The sequence below is a fragment of the Epinephelus lanceolatus genome, chromosome 18, assembly GCF_041903045.1.
Source record: "Epinephelus lanceolatus isolate andai-2023 chromosome 18, ASM4190304v1, whole genome shotgun sequence".
In the NCBI taxonomy this organism is placed as follows: Eukaryota; Metazoa; Chordata; class Actinopteri; order Perciformes; family Serranidae; genus Epinephelus; species Epinephelus lanceolatus.
Window position 1 is genome coordinate 24,965,289 of NC_135751.1, and position 27,915 is coordinate 24,993,203.

General features: G+C 38.1%; 1 protein-coding gene across 3 annotated transcripts; it reads left to right on the forward strand.

Moving 5' to 3' along the window:
* The first annotated feature begins 327 nt into the window (after window positions 1–327).
* LOC117268250 (nuclear GTPase SLIP-GC-like) lies at window positions 328–27,857 on the forward strand. Of its 3 annotated transcripts, none has more exons than XM_078161237.1 (23): window positions 397–435; window positions 738–774; window positions 1,325–1,406; window positions 1,793–1,840; window positions 3,032–3,089; window positions 3,294–3,380; window positions 5,443–5,533; window positions 7,376–7,589; window positions 7,725–7,952; window positions 15,065–15,271; window positions 15,396–15,571; window positions 18,530–18,623; window positions 18,709–18,796; window positions 18,988–19,109; window positions 22,843–23,016; window positions 23,142–23,296; window positions 23,490–23,616; window positions 24,246–24,354; window positions 24,467–24,600; window positions 25,975–26,056; window positions 26,803–26,884; window positions 26,969–27,013; window positions 27,137–27,857. In XM_078161237.1, exons 5-22 carry the CDS (start codon window positions 3,080–3,082, stop codon window positions 27,000–27,002), a joined length of 2,214 nt encoding a protein of 737 aa, XP_078017363.1. In that variant the 5' UTR covers window positions 397–435; window positions 738–774; window positions 1,325–1,406; window positions 1,793–1,840; window positions 3,032–3,079; the 3' UTR covers window positions 27,003–27,013; window positions 27,137–27,857. The 3 variants fall into 3 exon arrangements, with proteins under 3 accessions (XP_078017362.1, XP_078017363.1, XP_078017361.1); XM_078161235.1 differs by having other exon boundaries at window positions 3,056–3,089; XM_078161236.1 differs by lacking the exon at window positions 738–774 and having other exon boundaries at window positions 328–435; window positions 3,056–3,089.
* The last annotated feature ends 58 nt before the right edge of the window (window positions 27,858–27,915 follow it).

Below are 27,915 nucleotides of genomic sequence, written 5' to 3' on the forward strand. Positions count from 1 at the left end.
CAGTAGCTCCATGTTGCACAGCTACAGCAGTAAAATCCTGCTCACATTTTTCATACATCAGTATTAACAATAGGCTGTATTAATGTCATCTATAATAATATGCCAGTCAATGGCCTGAAACGCTGGATTTCACTGATAAAACTTTTATGCTTTTACTGAAGAAGGATTTTTATGTTGTGGTATTGATACTTTTACTTTTGTAAAAGTTACGTAAAGGATCCAAATACTTCTTCCACCACTGCTTTTCAGACACTGATGAGTTCATGACAAGTTTCTGCAACGCATCTCCACATTTGAATTTATCTTGCTGAAGCTGTTCTGTGGGCAGAGAGGAAAGTATGATAATGAGGGGTGGAGACCAAACAAACAAATTGCCCATGTTAGATATAGTACCAGAGGAGTCATGTACGTGCATTAAAGAGGAACAGTCCAGATGTAAGTACACTAACCTCAATGCATTACATTCACAGCTAAATATATTACTGAGAGACTAAGTTTAACTGTTAAATACTATGTAGTAGCCTAGTGTGCTGTTTTGTCACTATTTTGTTTCCATAGCCCAGACATTCATTCACTATAGATTTAATATTTAACGTGCTGGGATACTGCTGCAGTTTAATGAGGCTTCTATTCAAAGTGATGACCTACATATTTAAAAACCAACATGTTATCTAAGATACCAAACTAACTAAAATTTGTTAAGTCATTTTTTTTTTAAATTATGATTATTCCCACAGGAGCATGTAAGCCACCAGATCTGTCAGTTTATCTGAGGTAAAGATTCAAATGGGTTTTATTGTGATAAAAATATCTTAACACAAATATTTATATGCAGTATTTGTATCTCAAAAAATGAAGTTGAGCCATATGCAGCTTTCAGACAACCTGTCATTGTCTGCTACTACTTTTAACAGTGGAAATTAAGCTGTTCTGATTTGGTCATTTTTCCTTGGTGTTAGTGCTTCTAGCACAAGACAGGAAATGACTAGTTAAATATATTTGTTATTAAAAAGACATTTGTCCTTATAACTACGCTCTATATTTCACATACAGTGAAGGTTGGATTTCTTTTCATATATTAACATTAACATTAAGAGAAAAGCAGAGCAGACTCTAGTAGAAAGAAACGACAGATGGTCAGTCATTTGTGATGTAACTTTCCACCAAATATTTGCTGAGGACACTTTTGTCAGAATGCCATTATCAGTCTCATGACCCCTACTTTTCCTTTAATGAACTATAATTGATTGTAACTGTTTCCAAAATGCCAAGCAGTAATGGTTGATCAAAACATAATTTTTGTTTATTTCTCTTTACCTTACAGTTGCTGTTCTTCGTCATGGATGATTTTGTTCAGAACAAATTAACTGAATGGGATCTCAGTGAGTGGATAGAAACATTTCGAGGTAATACTGAAATGTCTTTCCATGCTTCTGTGTTGGGCACAAATATTATACAATGTTGGTATCTACTAATACAGACATAAAAAATGCTGCAACATGTTTCTGCAGCACAGTGCTGACTTATCATTGACTGACATATTTTTAAGACAAAAGGAGTGATCAGTGTTGACAAATCCTGACAATTCTTGTCTGTGATTAGAAAGTAAAAAACAGTATGAGTAAAGATCTTGTATATTTTATGATTAATATGACTCCTCCAATCCCAAGCTTGCATTCACACACTGTATCTGTATTTGACAACCTGGGAATGAGACTCAGCAGTCAACTATCTTCCTCCAGAGTGCAACTTTAACTATTATTGATTTGCATCTATTTTCTTTTGTTACTAGGAGGAACCAAACACAACAAATCCAGAAACAGTTGATTCTCCTGCTCAAGTAAGTTGAAAACAGTTTCACACAGTAAAGTATCATCTAAGGCACTGTTGCCCAACTATTTGACATGGCAGCCATGTTCTCAGTTGTATTGTAATGAACTAATATCATGTTCTTCAGATGTTTGAACGTGTGTGTTTAATAAATTGAGGGGAAAAGATGATTAAAATAATTAAAAAGAAACTTTATTCCCTACAATTCACTGATGTAAACTGGTGTACGGAGTCTAAAAAAGATGCTGTTTCTCCTCAGGTAGCCAAAGTATGACTTTGAATTACAGAGGCATGTAAACAGGGAACGTGCCTCTGTTCTTCATTACTATGCCTTTGAGCAGTGGTGTGTTGTCCATTAAGGGCATTGGGGTGTTGCCCCTCCTGCAGTTCCAAGTGTGAAAATACATATTTTTATAGGAAAACTGTTTTTGTTATTGTTGTGTTGTGTGTGTATAAATTACAGTCGATGCTCTCACACAAAGCATACATTATTACAATAAGCACTGCCTATATTCTTTGTCTCTGTGTGAAGGGGCATGTGTTTGCCTGATGCCAATATTTGTAATATGTTTGGCAGTGGTGTAGTGGTAGTTGATGAGGTGGGTGTACTACTGCTAGGTACATAGGTAGGTTACCAATGAGGAAGTAGGCACACTCTCCTATATATTACAATGGCTTTTTAGCTGATAGGTGGGTATACTGTAACTGGATAGAAAAAGAAGTGGGTATACCTGAGTATACCCTCCACTACACCACTGATGTAAGGATTTCCTGGTGGTCGTATCATTGACACGTCAAAAACAGCTGCATCTGGGGTGGACAATTTTTCCAATAAATGTTGCCAGATCCAGTGATTTTCCACCCAACTGGGCAGCTTTAGGATGGAATAAATGAATTTGCTGGGTTGACAAAAATTTGGCCTGGTTCGTCATAGTACAGACATTTTTATTTTTTTTCAATACTTGGCTAATTTTCAGCTAATATTGACTGTTCGAACCAACCTGGCAGCACTGCTAGCTAGAAGGCTACTTAACCAGGCTGGCTGGTCAACCAGAAATGCACCCACCAGATTCTAGCCAGTCAGACAGCTCATAGCAAAGCAACATAAGAATACAGTTCGGTCTGTGGTAATATCCTACATATTTGTGAATTTGGGTACATTTCATGAACCTAAAAATGACCTCCAAACACTGTTTTAAAGGGAAATTTACACATTCAACCACAGGTTCGTCCATCCACCAGTGCTTCAATGGAAAAAGGTGAGATACACAGTATCTTAATGATTACATGTAGTGTTCACATGTGTTTTTAAGACGGTAATATCTTGCTTTGACTAGGCAACTCTACTAAACAAACAGTTTAATGCAACACTTTTATTTTTGTTTAGTATATTGAGACCTTGTTTCAATTTTGTGAGAAGTACATGCAACAAATGTCTTCCCTTTTTTTTTTAATCTAATAAGGAATGAGAAAGTTGAATCTTCAGGGTGAGTCCAGCAATTGGCAATCACCAACTAGAAGACAACGATGTGAACCTGTGTCATACTCAGGTATTTCTAATACTTTCTAAGCAGTGGCAGCCTCCCACAGGGTTATACATTTATGTAATGTATTTTTTTTACTTTTTTAATAGAAAATGTCTGTTAATATCTTGGCTTCAGTAAATGTTATCTCATTAGTTGTGTGTTAAAATCTTATCAGGATACCTCAATCAGTCAACAGCACGCATGCCATAAGGATTAAACCACATGTATCTGTACAATACAATACAATACATACAGTAACATGCAACAATCCATACAGTTTGCTTCTGTGCCTGGTTTCAAAAAAACAAACAAACAAACCAAAAGAAAAAAAACTCAGCCCAAGGTTGAAAAGTGTATGCCACTATGTGATGATATTGTCAGCCTCCGCCACCAGTGAGACAAACAGTTAAACTGCTGTGCTAACCCTGCTCTGAAGGTAAATGTAGCACAAAATATCATGCTCCAGACAGGTTATCATAATTTAGAATCTTCATACAATACCAAATACACATTACTCACCACTTTTTTCACTACCCCAACATAAAGCAAAAGATCCACACACACAAAGTAGAACAATGTTGTTTTAATTGGTGTTGTGAGGGTCCTGGTGATGGAGATGGGTCCCCTGCCCATGGTCCCCACCCTGGAGGTGGGGTCTGAGGCTGGAGGTCTGCAGCCAAACCCTTTCTGGTTATTATAAACTTAAACACTGCAGAACGCGGTCAAAAACTTACAATCCAAACCAACACAGACTTCATGTCATGTTTATTCACGCTGTTGTCAACAATTTCCTTTTGTCATGCACACTAAACTGCACCATACCTGGCCTAAATAACTTATGCCTGTATTCTAAAACAGAAATAAAGTAAATATAACCATACCCTTAGCACAGTCCACTACTATACACTATTCAATATATACAGAAACTGTTGTGTAAACTTGAATATCATCAGAACTTACACCAATTAGCCAAAACATTAAAACCACTGGCTGGTGACGTGAATATCATTGATCATTTTGTCACGATGCAATATTCTACAGGGAAACCTTTAGTCCTGCCTTTAATGTAGATGCTGCTTGACACGCTCCAACCACCCAAACGTTCTTGCAGACCAAGTGCCCCCCCTGATGGCAGAGGTCCCCCCAGCTGGACAGTGCATCATATGAAACCATAAAAACTGCTCAGGAGAGGCCTAAAGAACATGGAAAATAGCACAAGGCATCAACCTGGCCTTTGAATTTCCCAGATCCCAGTCTGATCAAACATCTGTGGGACATGCTGACACCTCATAGATAGCCCCTATACATGGTGGTGCCTCCCAGGATCAGATTTGGCTCTGACCTTTCGAGGCATGGACACAGGACCTCTGAGGGGTGTCCGTGGTGTCTGGCACCAGGGTGCTGGGAACAGATCCTTTGAATCCTGTGGGTTGCAATGTGGGGTACCAGCGCTTCCATGGATGCTTGATTGGATTGGGATCTGGAAAATATGGAGGCCAGGTTGATGCCTTGAGCTCTCTGTCACGTTTGTTAGGCCATTCCTGAGCAGTTTTTGTGGTGTGGCATGGTGCATTGTCCTGCTGGGGGGGCCACTGCCATCAGGGAGTGCTGTTGCCATGAGGGGTTTCCTTGGTCTGGAACAGTGTTTTGGTGGGTGGAACATGTCAAGTGGCATCCACATGAATGCCAGGACCAAAGATTTCCCAGTAGAGCATTGTATTGCAACAAGATAATGTATTTTAATCACTTCACCTGTTAGTGGTTTATATGTTGTGGCTGATCGGTGTATATGATATGTCATACCAACACAGACCTTTTTTTCCAAATATAAATATGTGCTTAAGCGGCTCTTACAATGTTTATTCATGTATTTCTTAGACCGAAAGAGAGCTTATAGACTAAAGCATACTCGCCTGGGGCAAATGAAATGACACTGATGCTACTACAGTCCCTAATGTTAGTAGTTGGTGATGTAGGTTTTATATGGTGTGGGAGGGATTATGATAATGATGGCTCCATTGTGTACATTACTGCTTACTGTATGCACTGGTTCCTGCTGAATGATTCTTTGCTTTTACTCTGACAGAAGAAACTATACTGTCTAAAGTGGAAGAAATCATGGATGATGTCCAAGACAAACTACCAGACCAAGACAACAAGCTCCATCAGTTCCTCAAGTAAGTAGTGAGTTTTTCGTATTCCATATTCTTTGGTATATGGACCTGGTTTCACTCTGTCATGTGAGACAGTCTGCATTTTGCTTTTAAATTAGTCTTAAGCAAGTTGGACAGTTTCATAAAAACTACATACTGACTTATTTTAAGCCTAAAAAGTTCCCTCAGGCTATTTCAGAACTGAAAGCCATGTTTCCATGGTAACTGTCTGCTGACAAGTGGCATCTAATGACAAAAAAAGAGGAAAACAATCTCTCATAATTTGTGGTTTGTTAACGATGTTTCGGAGTGAGTAATAAAGAAATAGTTTTTACAGACCGCAGTAAACCTGTTTGAAATATACAGCAGTGAGAGTCCTGCCACATTCTAAAACCACAGCATCTCAGCAGGTCTGTACTGCATTGAGATTTTCTGCTCTGGAAGGCTTTTCTATTGTTACACTCTACACTCAGTTTCACCAGTTTTCCTTGTAACTGCTGATGTATTTCAGGAGGTAAATGTTCTGCAGGAGTGAAGGAAGCTGCGCAGTTTGATACTGTTGCTTGGTCTGCCACCTATCGTAGTTTTAAAAAAAATAGTCTTAACTCAGAATTATCCGGAAGTCATAGCAAATTAGTCCTACTGAAGATAGCCTAGGACTATATAGCTTTGTGACATCATTAGATGTCTATCTGAAGCTTGACTGTTAGTTTGATCAAAGTCATAGTCAAAGTCTATCTTTGTGGGGCGTCGGTAGCGTAGTGGATAGTGCCAGCGTCCCATGTACAGAGGCATTGCCTTGCTGCAGTGGCCGCGGGCTCGAATCCGGCTCGCGGCCCTTTACTGCATGTCAGTCCCCACTCTCTCTCTGTCTCCCCATTTCACTCTCTGTCCTGTCAATAAAGGCAAAAAGTCCATAAAAATCTTTAAAAAAAAAAAACTATCTTTGTGAAACTGAACCCAGGTCTTATAGAACTTCAGTCTGCTTTAAATGGTTTTCACATCACAGACTCAATTTCTAAGCACATAAGATATGGGCACCATCAGAAGCTACGTAGCTATCACGTTTGCTACATTTACTTGCTTGTGTGTCAGTAAGCTCTCAACAAACAAAGCCAAATGTGTTTAGAGGCCAAACTTATAAGACTGAACAGTTGTAAAATGTCTCCTGGAGAGCTGTCAGGCACTGCATCCAAGAATATGTACAGAATTGGTGGCTTTAATTCCCCTGTTAAAAGACAGTTTGCTATTGGTCGGTGATGCAGATTTATGTGTCAAAGTATACCAAAGCTCAGCTTAATGTAAAAACACTGAAAGGAGTAGCAAACTTCGCAAGCAAATCCAATAAATCATTTTTCTTTCGAAGGAATAAAGTGAATTATTATTCACTTTAATTTTAGCTATTTTTTTCCCTGGGCGTAACATCTGGCTCTTTAGTTGCTTTATACCTCATGTTTACATGCTAGTTGTTATTTTGGTGTGTCTGTCAGGTACCGCAGTGATTTATTATTATTTAGTGTTTTGGCTGAAATCAGCTGCTTGCTGTGTCCGAAAGTGAGTCTGATGAGGTTTGGCCAAAAAAGTTTCAGGCTGAAAAACTGAAACCAATGAGTGAAAGACGATATAAAGCCCTGTAAAGCAGAGGGGAACCTTAAAGTCTGGTGATAACTCTGTGTGGTGTCATCTTTTGGTGACCCTTCTCACATACAAGTCGACATTCGAACCAGTTAATATGAAAATATTGATTACAGCTGTTTCAGTAGGCTGGTCACACTGTAGATGTTTTTCTATTGTGACACGTTCTTTCAGTGTTTGTTTATTTTCCAAATTAATCAATGAACTCATGTTCAACCTCTTGTACAACAGGAAGAAAATTAAGGATTTGGAAATCGACAAGAGGGAGCTGGTCGGTGTCTTTGGTAGAACTGGTGCTGGAAAGAGCACTCTGATAAATACCGTCATTGGAGAGAAGAATCTCTTGCCTTCTGGGAGTGTCAGTGCATGTACCTCATTCATGATTAAAGTGGAGGCTAACATGCAGAAACAATATGAGGCAGAAATTGAGTTCATTACAGAAGAGGTAAAATTAGTTGAATATACTGTGTTTATGTTCACTTGAAGCAAACTGAAAAGTTATGATGTAGCTGCAAAAATATTTCTCTTTACATCACATGATATTTAATTAAACTGAAATAATAATTTATTTATTTTTTAGGAGTGGAAAGATGAGTTGTGGTCCTTGTTAAATTTCCTTGGGGATGATGCAGATCAGGAAGATGATCAGGAAGATGACGAGGATTACCATGACACTGTTGACAAGCTGTCAGCGCTGTATGGAGAAGAATGGAGAGACAAATCCCCTGAAAACCTCATGGAAAACAAGTATTTCGAAGAAGTTCCAGAATTTCTCCACTCAGAGAAAAAGCGTTTGACATGTAAATCAGTGAGTAAGACAAAATAAATTATTGTACATATTTACATGTATCACTGTCTGACAGGGTGAAATGTTATGAATTTCCAGTTATTGAGGTTAAGTAATGCACTTACAGCCTGGCCATTTCAGATTGGTTTAGTTTAACAAATCTGTAATGAACACTGTTTGTGATGCACCTTTTTAAACTTCGAAAGTTTGCTCTTCAATTAGTCTGTGCAAGTTGAATAGTTTCATAAAAAATACATACTGACTTATTTTAAGCCTAAAAAGTTAGTAACCTTTCCCTCAGGCTATTTCAGAACTGAAAGCTATGTTTCTATGGTAACTGTCTGCTGACCAGTGGCATCGAATGACAAAAAAAGAGGAAAACATGGCTCACAATTATGGGGTGCCATTTGTAAAGTGGCTCATGCTGAAAATAAAAATAAACATTTTGCCACATTTAGCTTCAAACAATGTTTAAAAAAGTGTTGTGAATTTTTTGACGTCACCTTTTACCACATTTACAGCAATATTTGTTAAATCAGAAACAGGACACGACTCGTGGCAGTATTTTGAATTTGAGTGCAGTAACCGTTTTGGCCACATTCTTACATACAGCGCCTCTAAATCTAAATCTAAATGCTAAATCTAAATCTAAATGTTAAATCTAAATCGAAATGCTAAATCTAAATATTAAATCTAAATCGAAATGCTAAATCTAAATCGAAATGTTAAATGTTAAATCTAAATGTTCTGGGTGAAACTAAATATTTAGCTAATATGCAAATTCACACTGCCGGTCACCGGAAGTACCAAAATAAAATCTTGAGATGGTCAGACTGTGTTTATAGAATCAAATAACTAGTGTTGTAGTCAAGACCGCACCAACCGAGACCAAGACATTACCGATACCAGAGAGTACCGAGACCGAGACAAGACCAAGACTTTTGAAGGTCGAGACCGAGATAAGACCAGGGGCGAAAATCCCATTTCATAGTTGGGGGGGACAATAAACAGTAAAATTTTAGAGAATAATTCCAGGGGGGGACAAGGAAAAAAAGTTGTAGCCTGTCTTTTATACAACATCTTTTACTGCAATTTGACACTTTAATCTTCTATCTCTCAACAGGTAGAGTGAATGTCTATACTTATGAGAAATGACTTAACAACTAAACATTTCCTGCAATTAAACTGGTTTATAAACAGTGTGCTATAAACAGTCTGCCACTGCGCACCTCACAACCGTGCGTAATAGTCGCACGTAATGACCACTCCTCGTTGGTTAAACTGCACGTCTTTCATGTTTGTCTCACTGACAGGTGGAGAGCCTACAGACAGGTACCCATTAGCTACGAGCCGCTCCGCCACTGACTGCTCTTGTCCTGTCCTCTCCCTCTTCTTTTTTCTTTTACTTGTAAAGCACTTTGGTCTCAGCTCTGTTGTTTTAAATGTGCTATATAAATAAATTGGTATGGTTTCTCTCCTGTCCTCTCTGACTATCACTAAACTCTGAGCTTAATCATTAGCTTTTAGCTTAGCAGCACTCATAATTGAGTAGGCTTTTCAACAATGCAGGAGAAATGTTGCAGACAGTTTATATTATCAGCCTGGGCCTGGGGCTTGTTGTAACAGTAAATGGGATGTGTTGTAACTTGTGTAAGTTAAACTGTATCTGTGTGAGTGAACATCTTACCCTGCGATGCGCAATGTGGGCAGCGGTTCCAGCCACACGCTGCTACTGCTGCCAAGCAGCCCCGTCCATTGGAAAGAGTGTGGGATATACCACTACTAGGAATGGGAGGGGGGAACTAAATCTTTTAAGATTTAAATAGCACATTATTGCGTGATTATAATGAGCACCGCTTACATTGTGCTTTCAATAAATACTACATTGTTCAGAAATTATTGTGTCTCAAATTATTCTAGGGGGGTACAGCTTTATTGAAGGGGGAGTCATGTCCCCCCTGTCCCCCCTGGGATTTCCGCCCCTGGACAAGACCAAGACCATATATATCAAAGGAAAATCATAAACATCAAAATGTGAGGGTTTTTTTTTAATTTAAGTTTGCTTTTAACCCTATGGGCCCTAGGTGTTTTTGGGGTATTTTTACTGCCTTTACTTTTAAGCTCATATCACAGTCATTATAAAGGCTACATACACATGCTATATCTTGTTTTTTTCAGGACAATCTAGGCTAACCAGATTTGCCATCATTTCATCCTATGTGCCTGTATTTTATATAAATTTTTATATCAATGAACAAAAACTAATCCGTGTGACTAAATTCTTATATTTTTACATGTATCTCACCATAGCAAGTTGGAAAATGACATATTCTGCCATATATGAAGAGGGGAGACTCTCTGGAATCTGGCGATATAAGAACCATGATGCTGGGACATTCTGTCACTTCACAGTTGTCCAAAACATGTGGTTTGTGCCAGGCGGACATGATTGCCAGTATTTTTTCATTATTGCAAGAAATTCCATTGACTCATTCACAAGTCAAAAATATGTTTTATCTGAAAGAAACATGCAATATTTACATCTAAGATCATAGAAAAATAGTCATCCAAGTGCAATGATGTCCTCCAAGATAATATTTGTTTTTCAGTTTCAGTTATATATTGGGGAGACATTTTGGGCATAGGTGTTGGGGCACGTTGCCCCCTCAATGTATATGGTGACTACGGCCCTGTCAGCATGCATAATTAAGTCTACAGTTGTCTGGGTGCGCAAAGGTGAAGTGGCTGGTCTTGTCATACAAAGTTTGATGGAGTGTCAACTGGACAATATGGAGATATTTGCATCTTGAAAGCTGGACTACAAATGTGGATAGACAGGGAGAAACACACGCAAGCCTAAGACGTGGTAAGATACGATATTCCTCATTATATGAAGTGACTGATAACAAGATCTGTATCATGGGTTGTGAAGAAATTCGTCAGGATTTTATTTGGTAGACAATCTGTATTTATAGCATGATGGGATGACAGCACAATGATATGTGTGGCATTTCTGTGCGACCCTGCATTCGCGAGTAATCCATCCAAGAGTAGGCTATTGTGTGTGCAGAGCTGTATGAAAGCTCTGTTATACATAATTTTAGTGTAAGTTTATCTTTTTTTTCGCTGTGAAAACATTGGACTACCGACAAGTGGCCTTGTCGGAAAGCTGTAATTCCGCTGTTTCACGTGATATGCGTGGTTTCTCGCTATGACGCACGGTCGCGGAGAAAATCAGTAGAGAAGAACAGGTGTGAATTTGAACGCACTATGCGTCGTTCGGGCCCATAGGATTAAATAAATATAACAACAAAAACAATATCTGCTCTGTTGTTGCAGAGAACAGTGAAACAAATTTTAGAGTTCACACAGCCTCTCCTTCTGCCGTCTCCATCCTCTGTGTGCAGGGGGCGTGTCAGTCACTCACACTGACAACGGGCAGCAGCTGCAGCTGGGGGAAATCTTTATGCTACCAGTGATTTGAAGTTATTAGCTGTTTTTGAGATGGTCTTTTTCACTAAAAAGTAAAGCACGGACAAAAAGCATCAGTGGTGGTCTCGACCGGTCTCGTTCAAAAAACCCGAGTCCGCCCAGTCCGAGACCGAGACAAGACCGAGTAAAAATGCCCTCAATTCCGAGACGAGACCAAGACCCTCAAAAAATGGTCTCGAGACCAAGACCGATCTCGAATACTACAACATTACAAATAACGAATTAAAACCAAATTATCGGTGGAAATGAACACTTGAACATACATTAGCGTAATAATAACTAGCCTACTTAAACAACAAAAAACATGTTTGGAGAAATTTTATTTCATGTGTACTTTGAGTTGTTAGTGTCCCTTCAAGAGGGAATTGCCTTGTTGTTTACAAATACTTCCGGGTAGAAAACCAGCAGAGTTTAGCTAGGCCTATATATATCTCACATTTTTCACGTCACTACATCACCGTTTAGACTAATCTGATGTTTGTAAAATCTATAAACACAATGATTGAACAAACATTACTATTTCTGTGTGCACGTTTTGTAATTAATAACATGGTTATCGTAGATTAGCTGGGCTAACCGTTAGCCGTTGGCCCCATTAGCGGTGTCTGTAATAACTCATTAACTCAATAAACAGTCCGTGAAAAAAATATTTTTTCCAGCGGATATCTTAGTTACAACATGATTGAGCCAAAAGCAAAGCAGTTTTGTGTTGCTATGTGTGGCATTTATTCAGTTTTGGTAAATCACGATGTCTAGAAAGCATCAGTGGCTGCATCTGACAGGGACAGCTAACAGCAGCAGCAAAGCTAACATCAGGATGTCATCTATTAAAAGCCTCCCGTTGTCGGATACAACATGAAACTACTCCAGTTAGCTCAATCATGTTGTAACTAAGACATCCGCTGGAAAAAATATTTTTGACATTTTAAGATTTCTGTAGAAATTGCATTTTTCGGTGATTGGATGGCGAGCACTTCTGTTCTAGAAACTGCTGAGAGCCTCTTTTATTGTCAAAACACCTATGAAAGTTATGCATCCTCTGATGCCCGCTGTCTCTAGTCAGCAGTTAGAAACTTTCATGAGGCTGTGATTATTCTACAGGTCACAAAAGGTCATTTTATATAGTGCTGTCTGTTTCTAAAAAATGGTCTGAGTACAACAAATTGGCAACTATGGGGGCTAACATCATCACACATTAATGAAATCGGGCTCATTGAATCCACGAGTCTCAACTTTCCAGTCATACTCAATTAATGCATTTCCAAGACCGTTTAGGGACCTGCAGAAAAAATAAAATACAACAGGTGAAAATAACATATTTGCACTGCATGCAAAAACCTGATGGCTTTTGCCCACAACGGCATTTGACAAGCATAAATTAGGCACGTCTGTAATCCGGAGACTCATGACTACCCACAGAATGCATATTCATTCAGATATCTTGAGGTCAGAGGTCAAGGGACCCCTGTGAAAATGTCTATGCCATTTTTTCCCTCGTCAAAATTTAGCCTAACTTTGGAGTGTTATTTAGCCCCCATCCTGAGAAAGCTTTAACTCAGTCCGCTACAGCCTCTTAAAGACGGGAATGTTGGCCAAGACTGCCAGCGGCCCTGTGGGTCTCAGAGGTTAAAGAGTGCACTTGGTCCATCTGTGCTAAATAATACAAATCCAGATCAAATTTAGCCTTTTAAAGAAAATCGTAACAAACAATATCTACCAGTTACTAAATTAACTGCTTTTACGAATTCCACGTGGGATTTTGTCTCTGTCATTGTCCCCAGACAGGTCTCATGAAGATTAAATGACCAAGTGGTTACACCTTACTGATAGACAGGTTGAAAAGCTGGGTTGATCTCTCTGGTACTAATAGTAATTATTTTATATAAATAAGTAATTTAACTTCCCAGCAGGACCCGTGGAGTACCACAAGGATCAGTACTTGGCCCACTTCTATTCGGTTAATGTTAGTTAATGTCAGTTTTTGCACTTATGCTGACAAACCACAAATCTATATTTCTCTTTCACATTTTTCCATTGAACCACGGTCAGCACATTGAGCAAATCACTGGTTTGCTAAACAAAGACAGAACTGAGGGGATTGTGTTTGGTGGCCACAATGAAAGACTTATTGTTGCATTCCTAGACCCTGTGCCTTTAAAAACTGTAAGACAAGTAAGATTGGGTACTCCGGCTTGGATTTTAGCAGTCATGTTGAATGAATTAGTTTATCATTTGGAAAATATAGAGTTATAGAACTTATGTCTAAACATGATCTTTAAAAGCAAATATTCATGCATTATCTGAGGCACTTTCGACTATTACAAAAGCGACTAAACTGTGGTCAAATTCAGCTGAGTTTTATGAAAAACAAAACTAAAGGCATTATGCCTATATCTGCACTATCAGTTAGTCAGACAATTGATTTTAAAGTATTACCATTTAAGGGTGTCAGTGTTCGGATCTTTTTTAAATTTCAGCCCTCCGACAAGGCTCGACAGGCAGCACACAAAGTTATAACTCGTGTTTTCCTTTTTGTCTTCTTTATTTTGATAACAAAATGACCACAGAGTCAAAGTTGCCATTCACCACACCATCGTACGCATTTGCTCACCGAGCGCTCAACCAACGGCATGTCCCGGCCAACCCCGACCGCCGAGAATGCTCCTGGGAGCTAGCCGAGTGCCGGCCGAGAGTGCTGCGCTACACTCACGCCGGAGGCTGAACGCCTATCACGCTTGTAAACAACACATTATGAGCCACCTACGGCACGTCGGGATAGCGTGGTAAACGTCAACACGACCCTCTATTCATGAGTTAACCATCATTAGCAGGCTGCTTGCAGTTAGCAGTTGTAATGCTACTTACTGACGGGCTGTATGCTCCTGCCGAAGGTTCGCCGACAATGAGCCGTCAACGTGAAACAAGAATATTATGTACGCCCTCACGATTAACCCCTTAAAGGGTCTCAGGCGTACAACGTAACTAAATGAATGTTTTAACCAAACAATAGAAAGGGTAGATATCTCTGTTAAAAGAAGAGAGTGGCTGCAGCAGCTCAATAAATCATACACATTTCTTATTAGTACACATAACCTGACCAAAAGTCTTGACAGTCAGACCTTATTATATTTCTTACATGGTATATCCATATGAACCTTCAAGAATGCTCAGGTTTTCAGACTGGGATCTGCAGAATGTCAAGGGTCAACATGAAACACGGGGAAGCTGCATTACTCATCTACGTATGATACACATACTTGTAATAACCTAGATAATCCCTGGTTCTATCAAAATCTGGTTGTATTAGAACCTGTTCACCAATTAGCATTAAAGAAATGATTAATACTGTTAAAAACTTGCATACAGAACAATTAAAAAAAAATCACTGTCACCCAAAACTGGATATTGTCTCCATTTCATGTTTATTACTAGGCCTATTAATGTAAGTAATTTTATCTTTTTTCTTTTGTTGTTACTTTCTATGATAGTGTTTCTTCATTGTTCTTCTTTTTTATCGTATCCTCTTGTAATTCTTCTATGTAATTTGTAAAGCACCTTGAAGTTTGAGTTTGTGCATATAAAACAAAAAACAAATGAAATCACCTTACGTTGTCTTAATCTGATTGTATTGTTGATTGCAGGCTGAAGAGCTATCGGCAAAATTAGTCAAATACACAAGAAGTGAATCAAGCGATGGAGAAGGAAAAGAAGTAAAGAAGTGGTATTGGCCCCTGGTGAAGTGTGTGACTGTGAGGGTGCCTAACAATGATCTTCTCCAGCATGTCACACTTGTGGATCTTCCTGGAAATGGGGACCGTAACAAGAGCAGAGACAAGATGTGGAAAGGGGTAATTTATTCACATGTAGTGCTGTTTATTGTGTCTTACTCTGTTATCTGGAAACTTAACAGTGGTTTTTACAGAGCACTGATAATTGATTATTCATTATTGACTTGTTATTACGTCCCTTCAGGTTGTTGGAAGTTGCTCTACTGTGTGGATTGTGACTGAAATTAATCGAGCAGCAGCAGAGCGTGAAGCCTGGGACATCCTGAAAAGTACCTGTAGCTTCATCGGAAATGGTGGCGAGTGTCAGCACATCCACTTTATCTGCACAAAGTCTGATGTTACTGGAGTTTGGGATGATCGGTAAGTGATTTAAGGTGCCAAAAGTAAAAAGTTTAATATAACATCCTATTTAGACATTGAGGCATATGGTGGCCAAGAGCTCAACAGGAAAACACAAGCATAAAAATTTTCACAGTACAGGTACTGGTGGCATGGGTGTGTTATGAGACAAAGGGCCCCTGGGCACAGATATGCAAAAGGCCCCAACACCTCTCTTATGTACGAGCAGGACAGACTCTAAGGTCCCGTTTATACGACAACGATTTCAATTGAAAACGGTAAACGTTAGTTGCGTTTTGGCTGATCATTTACACGACAGCAGCGTTTTGGGTGCCTGAAAACGCAATGTTTTGAAAACGGGTTCCAGAGTGCAATATTTTGGAAACGGCACTGTCTCCGTTGTCATGTAGCCTAAACTTGCAATATGCAGTTTCTCTGAAAACGGAGACTTTGCGCACATGCGCATTACGCTTCCAGTCACTAGGCATGTGTGAGAAAGTCGACCATCATAACAACAATGGCGGACTCCCGAAACTTTGCTTGTGCTGCTCACTCTATTGAATTTATCAACGCTTCCCCATCATAGTGTAGATTTACTGTAGCAACTCCACCTCGTCGTCCGTCCAGACAAACGTTCATGCGGTTGCCATTTTGTTTGTTTATACATCGCCACTCTGTAGAAGGAAGCGTAAGCATCACACTGCCAACTACTGGCCTGGCATGTATACTGCAACGTTTTTGGCCATTTTTGCGGATCCGTGTGCATGCCGATTTTTATCAGAACATTGTCGTCTAAACGCGGAACTTTTTTCAAAACGAAAATGAGAAAAGATTCTGTTTTCAGTGGATCGTTTTCGTGTAAACATGGCCTAAGGTGGTTTTGGCTTTTTGTTGTTGTTATGTATCTCCTTGTAGTCAAGGACATTTTTTGTCATCTTGTGTCTCTTTGTAGTTGTTTTGCATCCCTCTGTTTGTGTGTCTTTGTGGTCATTATGAATCTTCCTGGACAGTACGTGTTAATTTGAGTGACATTTTGCAGGTGAAGGCCAGAGGGGCCCCTGGGCCTGTGCCTGGTAGGCCCATTCAGTAATCCATCCATGACTGTTAGCATACTTTGTTGTTAGTTCAGGGGCAGGGGTTTTCAAAATCTGAAACTGTGCCTCCAAAACAAGCAAAATTGCAAAACTGCGCCTCCATAACATTCCCCATCATCATATTATGTTTACATGAAAAAAGATTTTAACCAGAGCGGTCGTGTGCATGTAAACACACTTACTGAGCACAGCTGAGTTCCAGGTTTTGGTACCAAAATCATCATTGCAGGATACTCTAATGTGCTGTTTTTGTATTTTTGTGTGTTTGTGTGTTTTTACATTTGCAGAAAATGTAGCTTAGTGTTCTCAAATAGGAAATTACTTTCTCCATTTGCTTGTCTTTGCAGTCTAAGCAACCAACATAACACTATATTTTTCAAGCCACAAAGCTTCCTAAAATTTCCAAGGAAGGAACTGATATCTAACAATGAAATTATTGGAAATTTATAGAAACTATGTAATATATCATTTGGTGCGGATATAGGGAAATTGAGACACTGTTCAGTTGAATCACTTCCAGTTAATTAGTTAATTGGATTCATAGTGTAACCTAGACTGTCTTTTAGTCCGTGCATGGTAGGTCAGCTGAATATGAAAACACTTGATATTTCTCGACAGGCTGGAAGCCAGTTTAACATATATATAGAACATAAAGTTCCTAATAATAGGCTGATAAATAAATAACTAGAAAAAGAAAGAAGAAATACTGATGGTACTATTAAGTACTATTAGTAGCAGTAGTTGAGTCATTATTATGTACTGCCTACTACAAGTATTGCAGACTTCATTTAATACATAGTACATGTACTACAGGGACTGTGCACTATGTGTGTATAATATTGTATGTATCTACAATATGTTACAATATGTATTTAACATTCATAATCCCAAAAGTAGCAGCAGTAGTATTAGTAGTAAAGGCTGTAGGATATGATAGATGGAAAACAATGATATAAAATGTTTATATGTTCTGTAGGAGTTTCAACTACTGTCCTCTGAGACACACCAACATGTCTGTGAGTTTGTGTGTCAGTGGTCGTTGATATGGTAATTAATTAGGAGGGCCAGTCAGCAGCTCAGAGCAGGCAGCTGTTTTAATGGAGTTGAAACCTCTCAAACACCTAATTTTCCTGCCAAAACCATGAGTCGAATCATCAACATATGGATACCACCAGAGAGAGGAGATCCTCCCGAACGTGTAGGTGTCTTCTTCATGTTTGTAGCGATGATGTCACCACTCTAGCTCTGTCCCATAGATACCTATGATAAAATCTGAAACGTCTGAAAAACAACATGAAATGTAAATTGTGATTTCTTAAAAACCATACCAGATATCAAAATGTCAGTTTGGTACAATAAAGTCTGGAGTCTCATGATCCATTTAAAATTTGAATCATTTTTTTCCATGAAAGTATGGAGATTTGGTGTGGCCTTAAAGGGGAATGATTTTAAGTTGATTTCACTTTGAATGGAAAATTCTACGCAGTTTTTTTGTGAGTTTCATTAAAAAGGCTGGGCGAATCTCTGAGAAAAGTCATAGCACACAGTTCCCAAATTTTCCGCATGTTTTAATCTATTTTTTGCATATGTGTTGGCGATGCTGTGGGGTGAGTAGCTTACTTGGCTTAAAATGAGTTCTTTCAAGGAAATTCCTTTAGGTCTTTAAACTTTGTCTTTTTCCCCCCCTAAAATGATGACTAAAAAAAACTTTGTAGGAAATCACAGACTTGTAAAGTTGTTACCTTTTCAGTATGAATGGTAGAGTTGTTGATAAGAAAGTGTTCTATCCTGAGATGAGTGAAGACCACTGTGCAAGTGGGAATTTCAGGTTTAATTTCTCCAAATACTGTATGAGGTGTCACTTCATAAAAATATTTTCTTACAGTTCAGCAGATGCTGTTCGTGCTCGCATACTTCAAGACAACAAGAAAGCCAAGGAAGAAGTGAACCAAGAGTTCAGAAAACTCAAGGAGGTTAAGGTGAGTTGAATAGACTAACAGAAAATGTAACACAACAATTTTCTACAACTGCAAGCCTGTTGTGAAATCAAACCCTTTTTTTCAGAAACATTTCAGTGATGAATGTTTCAAAGTCTTCACAGTGAGCTCCAAAGAGTTTCTGAAGGAGCAACATCTAACGCCAGAGGAAACTGGTAGGTGACGTCTCATACTGTATATGAGCACTCTGTGGATAATAGAAAATGTAAAACAGCTCCAGCACATGTTTTGTTTTAGTTTACTTTCACCACTTTAACTAAAACAAAAATAACTAATTGAATTTTGACATTTGAATTTAAGTATGTAGTTTAAGTATGTAAGATGTAATCTGATTTTTTTTTCACAGAAATACCCAAACTTCAGGAATTCCTGCAAGAGCTCAATGACTGTCACTCAGAGACATTAAACTATGTGTCTGGAGCTCATGGGATCCTCTCTCTGATTCAAGGGGCCAGAAGTAGAGCAGGGGTAAGATCAAGTCAGGCTGAGTGTCCATACAGTGTTTTTTTTCTGAGTGGCAGCGTCTCTATTCAGTTGTTCCCAATGAGGAGAGAACGTGAAGGTGCTGTACCTTGCGTCTATTGCAGAAAAGAAAAGTGGGTATTTAAGTTCTGAACCTAAATGAATTAAACAAATCAGTTGGGACAAAAGTCTAAAACTCTGCTTCTTTCATTAAAAAAACACCAATTAAAAAACATCTAAGTTTACTTTTTTTTACTTTTCTGGTCAATGGAATTTTTGCAAATAAATTAATTTGTTTTATGGTTTTACCAATTGATATCACATACCATAACATTTAGGTTTATATCATATAAATTATCATTGTATCATTTATTTGATTTGTGTATCTGAGTTGATTTTCTATATACTAACATTTTTTTGACTGTACGTGGTTAAATAAAATAAAATGGCAGCATGTGAGAAAGTCAATGGTAAAGTTTTTTTTTTTTTTACCAAAAGGGGCAACACACAGTAAATATGAAAGGCAGCACAACTCTTTGTCTGTAACAGTGTTAATTTTGACAAGAATTTTTAATTTCATTTTAGTCTTAGTCACTCACCAAAGACTGGATTTAGTTAGTCACATTTTAGTCTTTTAGTTTTGTTTTGTTTTAGTTAAAATTTAGTCAGTGGAAATCAGTTTTAGTTTTAGTCTCATTTTAATCTTTTGATGTAATTTGACAGTTTTGTTATACTGTAATAGATTTTGCAAGAGGATGTTTGTCATTGTAAGTATACCTTTAACTATGTGTTTAGTCATTTAAACTGAGAATGTACCATATTACTCTCGCTCTATCTACTCTCTAAAAACGAATATCTAAGGCTTGTTAGACAAAGCGCAATCATGTCCTTCACAGGTTTTCTTTGTACAACAAATGACTTACAACCTGCAAGAATAAAGCTCCAATCCTCTTAAGACATCAAAAGAAGATCATAACAGCTTAACTGTTATGCCCATTTTAAGTTAGTATTTTCTTACAAGGGCATCAAAACCTAGCCAACACATTTAATCATATGCCCATTTTAATTCAGTGTTTGTTAACACTAGGACCGCCAGGATTACAGCACCCCTCCAAGTGCCGCAACGGTTATGTAACTTCACTGTTTATGCTGACCGTGCTCAGAAGCACACAAAAAATGCATTTTTGAGTAATTTCTGAGAAGTTATGATAAAATAAAAAAAATATTACAGACTATAGAATAGGACTGACAACCTCTCCAATGTCTCGTGACAATTAATTAACACTATTTGTAGGCTTTTTATAATGCTTTTTTTTTCTGCTGCGCTGCTGCTGCGCTGTGTCTCCAGTTGAAAGTGGTGATTTGCTAAATACATTCTACAGTAATAAATTATATTAACTTTTGGTCTGTAATATTGTTGGCTATTTTACCCATTTCAATAAAAAAAAACTTAAGAATAAAAGAAATAAACACCGAAATAATTAGTGGAAACGCGGTCACTGTTGAGATTACATTCGTTTTTTATTATTAACAAAATGTTTTTTTATTGACCTATGAATGGTTTTGTTTTCAAATAAATATTTGAAAATGAAAATGTATGCTTTGGTGTACTTTTACAGTTCTTCAATATGTATAGCCTACCTGTGTGTATCAAAATGTATAATTTTCAGCAGCATAAATCTTCTCTTCTTTTTCTTCCCACTTGACAAGTCGCAGGTGAAGATAATCCGCTCATAATTACTTTCGTTCGGCTCAACACTCTGACCAGGCGTTGTTGTTCCCGGCTTCCCGCTGTGGAGCCAAGGCTTCTGTGTGCAAAACTGGACATGCACCACCACCGCGCGGAGGGCGGGGGGAGGTCATCCAATCAGAAAGATAGACTGAGAGTTTGAATTTGATAGATAAGATAAGATAATTAATTGGTTAAAAAGGAAAACAATCAAGGCATTGAGGATGGTTGTAATCCAGATTGTCCGGCTGGCCAGCGTCCGCTTTTTCGTCACGTTTTTACTCGTCAGTTCATAATGAACAGAGATTTCGTTTTAGTTTTTGTTGTCAGTACTTATTAAATTTACGTTCTCGTCACAAATTAGTCACGGAATAAAGGGTCGTCAACGAAAAGTTTTCGTTGACAAAATTAACACTGGTCTGTAATAGTTAATTATTTAGAATTGTCCTTCAGTCCATGTTATATGTCCAGTATATGCCAGGGAGGGCGTTGAGTTCTGTCCATGGTTCTCCTCCTCTGGAGGTTGGTGAGTATTTGTTCAGCAACCATATCACTGTTAATGACAGTCTGTTGTATGACCATTACACATCTGGTTTTCCATAATTTGAAACACAAAAAGCTGAAAATGAGTTGAAACAGTTCCTTATGTTTTGGGGTCACCCAAATATCAGAGAGGCCACACATGACAGAGTTATAAGATACGTTAAAATTCCCAGACCTTTTAATAGGTATAATTTTTATACCTCTTGTGCTCCATAACAGTCGATTTAAAGGTGTTCTTGGGTTTTAGGCTCGTTGCAATGAATCACTGGACATTCTTTGGTCATGACATTACAGCTCAAAGACACTACAACTCTCACTGGGAGTCTACCTACCAAAATGAGCCATCTGACATCTCTGAAATGTTTTTATGTATTTATTATATTTATTACTTCATTGCTATAATTATCAGATGTATATTTATATTTTATTAGGCCTCCATATTCAAAATTATTAATATAAAAAAAATGTGTTTGTTAGATAAACTACACCAATCACCAGTCATTGTTTTCCAGTCAGGTCAGTGTTACAGGAACTGTGGTTATTAATCAACAACTCAGGCTTAGCCTGACAGTTAGCAGGCCCTGGTCCAGGTTATTTTCCTCATAAGTTGTCATAGTAACTAAGCTTGAACTATGTTGAATTTGATTTATGGAACTGAATAAACTGAAAATGAGTCAGACTAACCGAAACCAGCCTGGCTTATTTGGTAAACTTGTTTCAATGGAATAGGCCCTTGATCAGCTGGGCACTGAATTTTGCTGGTGGGCGCTGTGTTTTATTAACATACATGTTTTAAGCTTGTTGTTAGCTGTGAAGTCTGTTCACGTGCTGGGAACACTTATTTGATGAGGTGCTCCCCAGCAGCCTGCAAGCGCTTTTCTGACAGAGAAAAACACTTTATGGACACACACCCTGATAAAATGTCTTTCATTGTCTTTGTGATTGACAGGAAATAATATTTAAATAAGTCAGCTTATATTAATGCTCGCATTAAGTGAAAACATGACAAAGAGAGAGACAAATATCTTGCACGCAGATGTCACCACACAGTTTTACAGTTCACCATACAGAAGTTTCAGTAATCAAGATTGTCGATTTACAGAATTTTTGTTGTTCATAGAAGCTGCATAACAACAGTAATTAATCGAGCCCAAACAGTGCTGGATTTTTGGGGCTGGCGCCGCAACAATACTGGGGAGTGAAAAAAACACATTATGTTCTGTTAAAAATAAACTTTTTATATTGGTGCATATTGGACAGCATATAAGCCGACACCAATATATCTGTGATAGGCTACTACTGGCAGATAAAATCATTCCGGCTCTAGTAATTAAAGGGTGGCCATTACTCTACACAAACAGAATTTCATGAATAAATAAAGAATCAATATTGTCCTCAAAGAAAACAAATCAGGTAGCAGTATAGTTTCACTGCTTTAAATACTGAATGTGTTGTATTTGATTTCAGGCTGACAGAAACACAGATGTGTGCAGAGAGCTGGAAGAAAAGATGGAGCAGGAACTTAAAAAAGTCAGACAGCCCATGCAGACTTATGACACCTTTGAAAGATGCCTCACTGAGGGGGTTGAAAAATCCAAAAGTTCCTGGGAAAGACTCTTGAAGTCGGTCTTATATCCTCCTGTACGTATTTGAATCATAATCACATCAAAACTGTTTTTGCATCACATGTGAATTTATATCTTTAACATGCTTATGTTTTATTTATTTATTTATTTTTATCATTTTCTTTTCTTTTTTTTTTTCAGAGAATGAAGGGGAGCGCTTTTCACAGGATACTGAAGTGTGTAGTTCAGAAAAGTGGCACTCACAAACCAAAGAACAAAAAACTAATAAACCTCAATATGAAGTTAACTTCGTGCCTGACTGACAGCATTGATGAGGAATTCAAGAAGACCTTCCCGTAAGAAATGACCTCATGAAAACATAAAACCCTGTGTTGGCTATTCTTTACAAACTATGGAGAATTAATAAATTCTGCATCATACAGTTGTACAGATTATGTAATATAATGCATTAATACAAACTATATTATTAAAACACAAACTTGTCAACACTTCCTGTATGAAACATTTCAAACTGTTAACATGTTTCAGAAATGAAGCCACATGTGAACCATTCAATGGGATCATCAACTCGTTTTCACTTGAAACAGAGAGGCTGATGAGAGAGAGGCAAGAGTACAAAGATGTCGAACTGCAACTGATATTTCTCAAGACAGAGGTAAAAGTTGACGATGGTACCGTCTTATTCATCATTCCATTATTATATCAAAAAGTATATTAAACCAAATTAAATGCAACACTTCTGTATTTGCTCCCATTTATGCAGATATAGCCTATCTTTCAAATTTGTTCAAATCCTTGTTAATGGGCACTTCTCCTTTTCTAAGATAATGCATCCACGCTGCAGGTGTAGCATAGGCATATCAAGATCCTGATTAAACAGCATCATTACTACACAGGTGTGCCTTGGGATGGTCACAGACAAAGGCCACTTTAAAATGTGCAGTTTTATGACACAACACAATGCCACAAATGGTGCAAGTTTTGATGGAGCCTGCTGTTGGCATGGTGACTGCAGGGATGTCCATGAGAACTGTTGCCCGTGAACATGACCATAAAAGTGGCCTTTTATCGTGATCATCCCAAGGCACACGTGTAACAATGCTGTTTAATAGTCACCATCCTGTATAATGTCTCCTGACCTACATAATGATGTGATCATTCAATGACTTGTCTTGTTTTTGCATTTTGTGTGGACCCCTGGGAGAGTTGTTGTTACTGTGGTAACAACTAATGGGGATCCTGAATAAAGAATAAAGAATCTGTATAATTTGTGGTCTCTCTAAGGAAGAAAAAATGAAGACAAAACTCAACAAAACCATCCGGAAGCAAAAGAAAACCATCTACAAGAGTCTGATGGAGACAATCGAGGAAAACATGAAAGAAGGCTATGAAAGTAAGATAGTAGACCATGACATGTACAACCTGACACAATATTACTACATATCTACATTTAATATGATTGTGCTGAAAAATGTAATTGATGTAATTTAATTGTTTTATTTTAGAAGCAGCAGAAATTAGAGGACGACACTCGCTGAAAAACATGAGGAGCACTATTGAGAACCATGTACGAGATTCAAAGGACATCATGTTTCAGAGGGCGAAAAATGTTATGTTGGAGCAGCTGGAAAACTTGATGGTTTGTCACATTTTTAAATACTTAATACAGTTAATCAAACATGTGCTGTACATCTTTATCTTTGTCCTCAATTGTCATCTTTCACATGAAGGCTTGTTCAATATTCAAGTTAAAAGTCTGAAAGCTGCTTTTGCTACTAAAACACTACAGGGACATTCAACATTCAACTATTGTTATTTATGAGACAGAAACATACAAAAGATTATGTAGTTAATATAGCTGCGTTTGCATTTGCATTTGTGGTGCCTCCTGGTGGTCATTTTGAATAGAACTTTCAGGGTATGTTTCAGGTATGTACATTGACATATTCTACAAGTTTCATGATGATCAGGCCAAGTGTTGCTGAGGTTTGGTCTATTTATGTCTGAGCTACGTCCCTTTTGAAGTTCATTGGTCAGTATCTTCAAAAACAATCAGATATCAGAAGATGATATCGGAACTCTTGATAAACTTGGTCTGATGATGATCCACAGAAAATTTGGTACAAATCAGACCCATGGTTTAGGAGGAGATGTCAAATGTCAATTTTACACACTTGCAATTACAATAATTAAACATATACTGCAAGTTTTGTAATAATTGGAATAAAAGCAATTTTGATTTATAGCCTGATTCATGTTATGCCACGCCCATTTTTTCTTGCATTTGTGTGCCCCCTAGTGTTTGATTTTAATGAAACTTTCAGGGTACGTTGCTGGCACCTCTTTAGGCATTTCCTGCAAGTGTTGTGTTGATTGGCTCAACGGTTCCTGGTTAGGTCTATTTTTGTGCTGAGCCATGCCCCCTCTCTAATGTTCATTGTGTCAGTTTTTTCAAAACACCATGAGATATCAACAAGCTTTTCATAAATGTTGACAGGCTTGGTCCAGTGATGATCCACAGAAAATTTGGCACAAATTGGACCAACAGTTTACAAGGAGATGTCAAAAAAATGTGTTTTTCAAAAAATTCAAAATGACTAAAAATCTTACCTGCTGACTCTAATAGGTTTTGAGGATTTTTGTAGGACACACTGAGCTGGACTTGTGAATCACATTTCAAGCCAATCCCACTCATGATGTATGAGTAAAGTTAACGTTTAATTATAGTGGCCCCATCAGGCTGCTTGGAGTTATATTTCTTAGGCAGCAATTGCACAAAACAGCCAATCATTGGAGAAAATTTGATTGGTCTACGATGTACCATCTCACAGGAATTTGCAAAAAAAAAAAAAAAATTAACCCTTTGAGCTTAAACCCCCCATTAGCCAATATGCCCAGTCTGAGCTGCCCTCTGAACACACATCTAAACAGTTCATTCATGTTAGATTTAGTTCATCTTGAACACAATATTTGGCTGTGTGAGTGAAGAGTGATGAAAAATTTGTTCATTTAGGCGCAGATCCTGTGGGAATTGAAGAACACAATGCAGGAATCAATCGAGCTGTCACTCAATACAGATGGTGACTCAATCCCAGGTAAATGGACAATGTGCTCTCATTCTGACTCGTCAAATACTGCTGTTTTGTCAGTGGATCACAACGTCAAAAATTGGACATTCATGGACAGCGTCTCATTTGACACTTGTTACATACATTATGTCTTTTTTAAATACATTTCCATTTTCTCAGGAAAATGTACAGCCCTGCTCATAACATGCATACAGTCTTTTTCAAAATAAACTTAATAGTTAAACACCTCACTTTTGGTTTATTTCCTTAAGTTTAGACAACAAAAGCACGTGGTTAGGTTTATAAAAAACATCATGGTTTGGCCTAGAATAAGTACAGTTCTTCCTCATGTAGCGTCGCGTCACGTGAAATACATCATGTGACATATGTTACTTCTGTTGCATGCTATGTATACCAGCAACTGCGAACTACCAAGTGTGTGTCTAGTGTTCGTTTGTCCCATCCACCCTCCCACCTGCCCTATAGGGACTTTTGGCTCTTTATACTGCGGCAGTTGCCAGCAGCATCAGAAATATACCGCTGCCCAGTGCGTATCATACCTTAACAAAAGGTATGTCTGTATCTGCAGCAAAGTGGTGGCATTTGACAAGTTGGGAGTGAGAACAGGCTGAAATGGAACATTTAAAAATAAAAATATGTTAATCACTAAAATACTGTAAATATCTAATTGAAATGAATAAGTCACCACATTTCCAACCATTTAATAATTGATAGTGCACTGGTGAACAATATGTTGTTTTTTATTTTTGTAGATGTTTCAGATGAGCTCCAGATGGTGAAGAACTACCGTGATAAACTGAAGGAAAACTCAATTGAAGCACCACCATTGATGAGGTAAAACTGTTGTTCAAACGTCCACATAATTCTTTGACTATGAACTGTTCTGAATAATGCTAACAATGCTTTTAATTATACTAGTGCTGATCCACCTGTCCCAGCAACCCATTCATGACGTGTGTATAGGTAAGTTTTAGTGAAACTGATGATCAAAGTCGATGATGGGAGAGATGATATGACAGCCCTGCTGTAATTCATTACTGTTCAATGTCACAACTTCACTGTTTGTTTCTCTGGTGGACGTTTCAGGTTTGCTCAGTGGAGAGAATCAGCAGATGCCTGATCACCCACTGAAGGTCCCTGTGGGCACACCGATCCCTCAGAGACATGACACCTCTGGATTTGATCTCAACCATTTTTGTCAAGTTATCGTATCCCTGTTCTTTTTGAGTTTTTAATGTACTTTGAGTTTGCTTGTTGTTGTGTATTACATGCAGAGAAATTTTAGACATTTTTACTTTCAAGTGATTATGGATCAGTTAAAATGTGGGGAGAAGGGTGGAGGGAGCTGGATTCAAACCAGAGACGTAAGTCCTGTTTCCACCGAGCGGTACGGTACAATTCAGTTTGTTACATTGTTTTTCAGTTTCCACTGTGAAAAGTTGTGGATGGTACCAATGGAACCATTCTGTACCGTCCCCATTTTTGGTCCCCCCTCTGTTGGGGTACCTAGCACACAGATCTGGAACTAAAAGGTGGAGATGTGAACACTGCAGTCTGTTGATTGGTCAGTAGAGGACGGTCACTCTGCTCAGGGCTGAGTTGTGGCTGGTTTTGAGGCTCACGTAACCACTGCTCATACTGTGGAGAGTTTTATTACTGTAACTATAAAATGAAAGGATGCTTTAGAAAAGACTTTGTGTATTGTTGTTTGTGTACTGTGTGTTGTGTGTCAATGTAAACGCAGTTTGCATGCACTCTGAGCCCAAGATGAATTTCCTGCAAAGGACAATAAAGTTTATTTGATTGATTGATTGATTGATTGAACTAAAACGTAAATACGAAAGAGGCTAAGATACGAAAAAGGA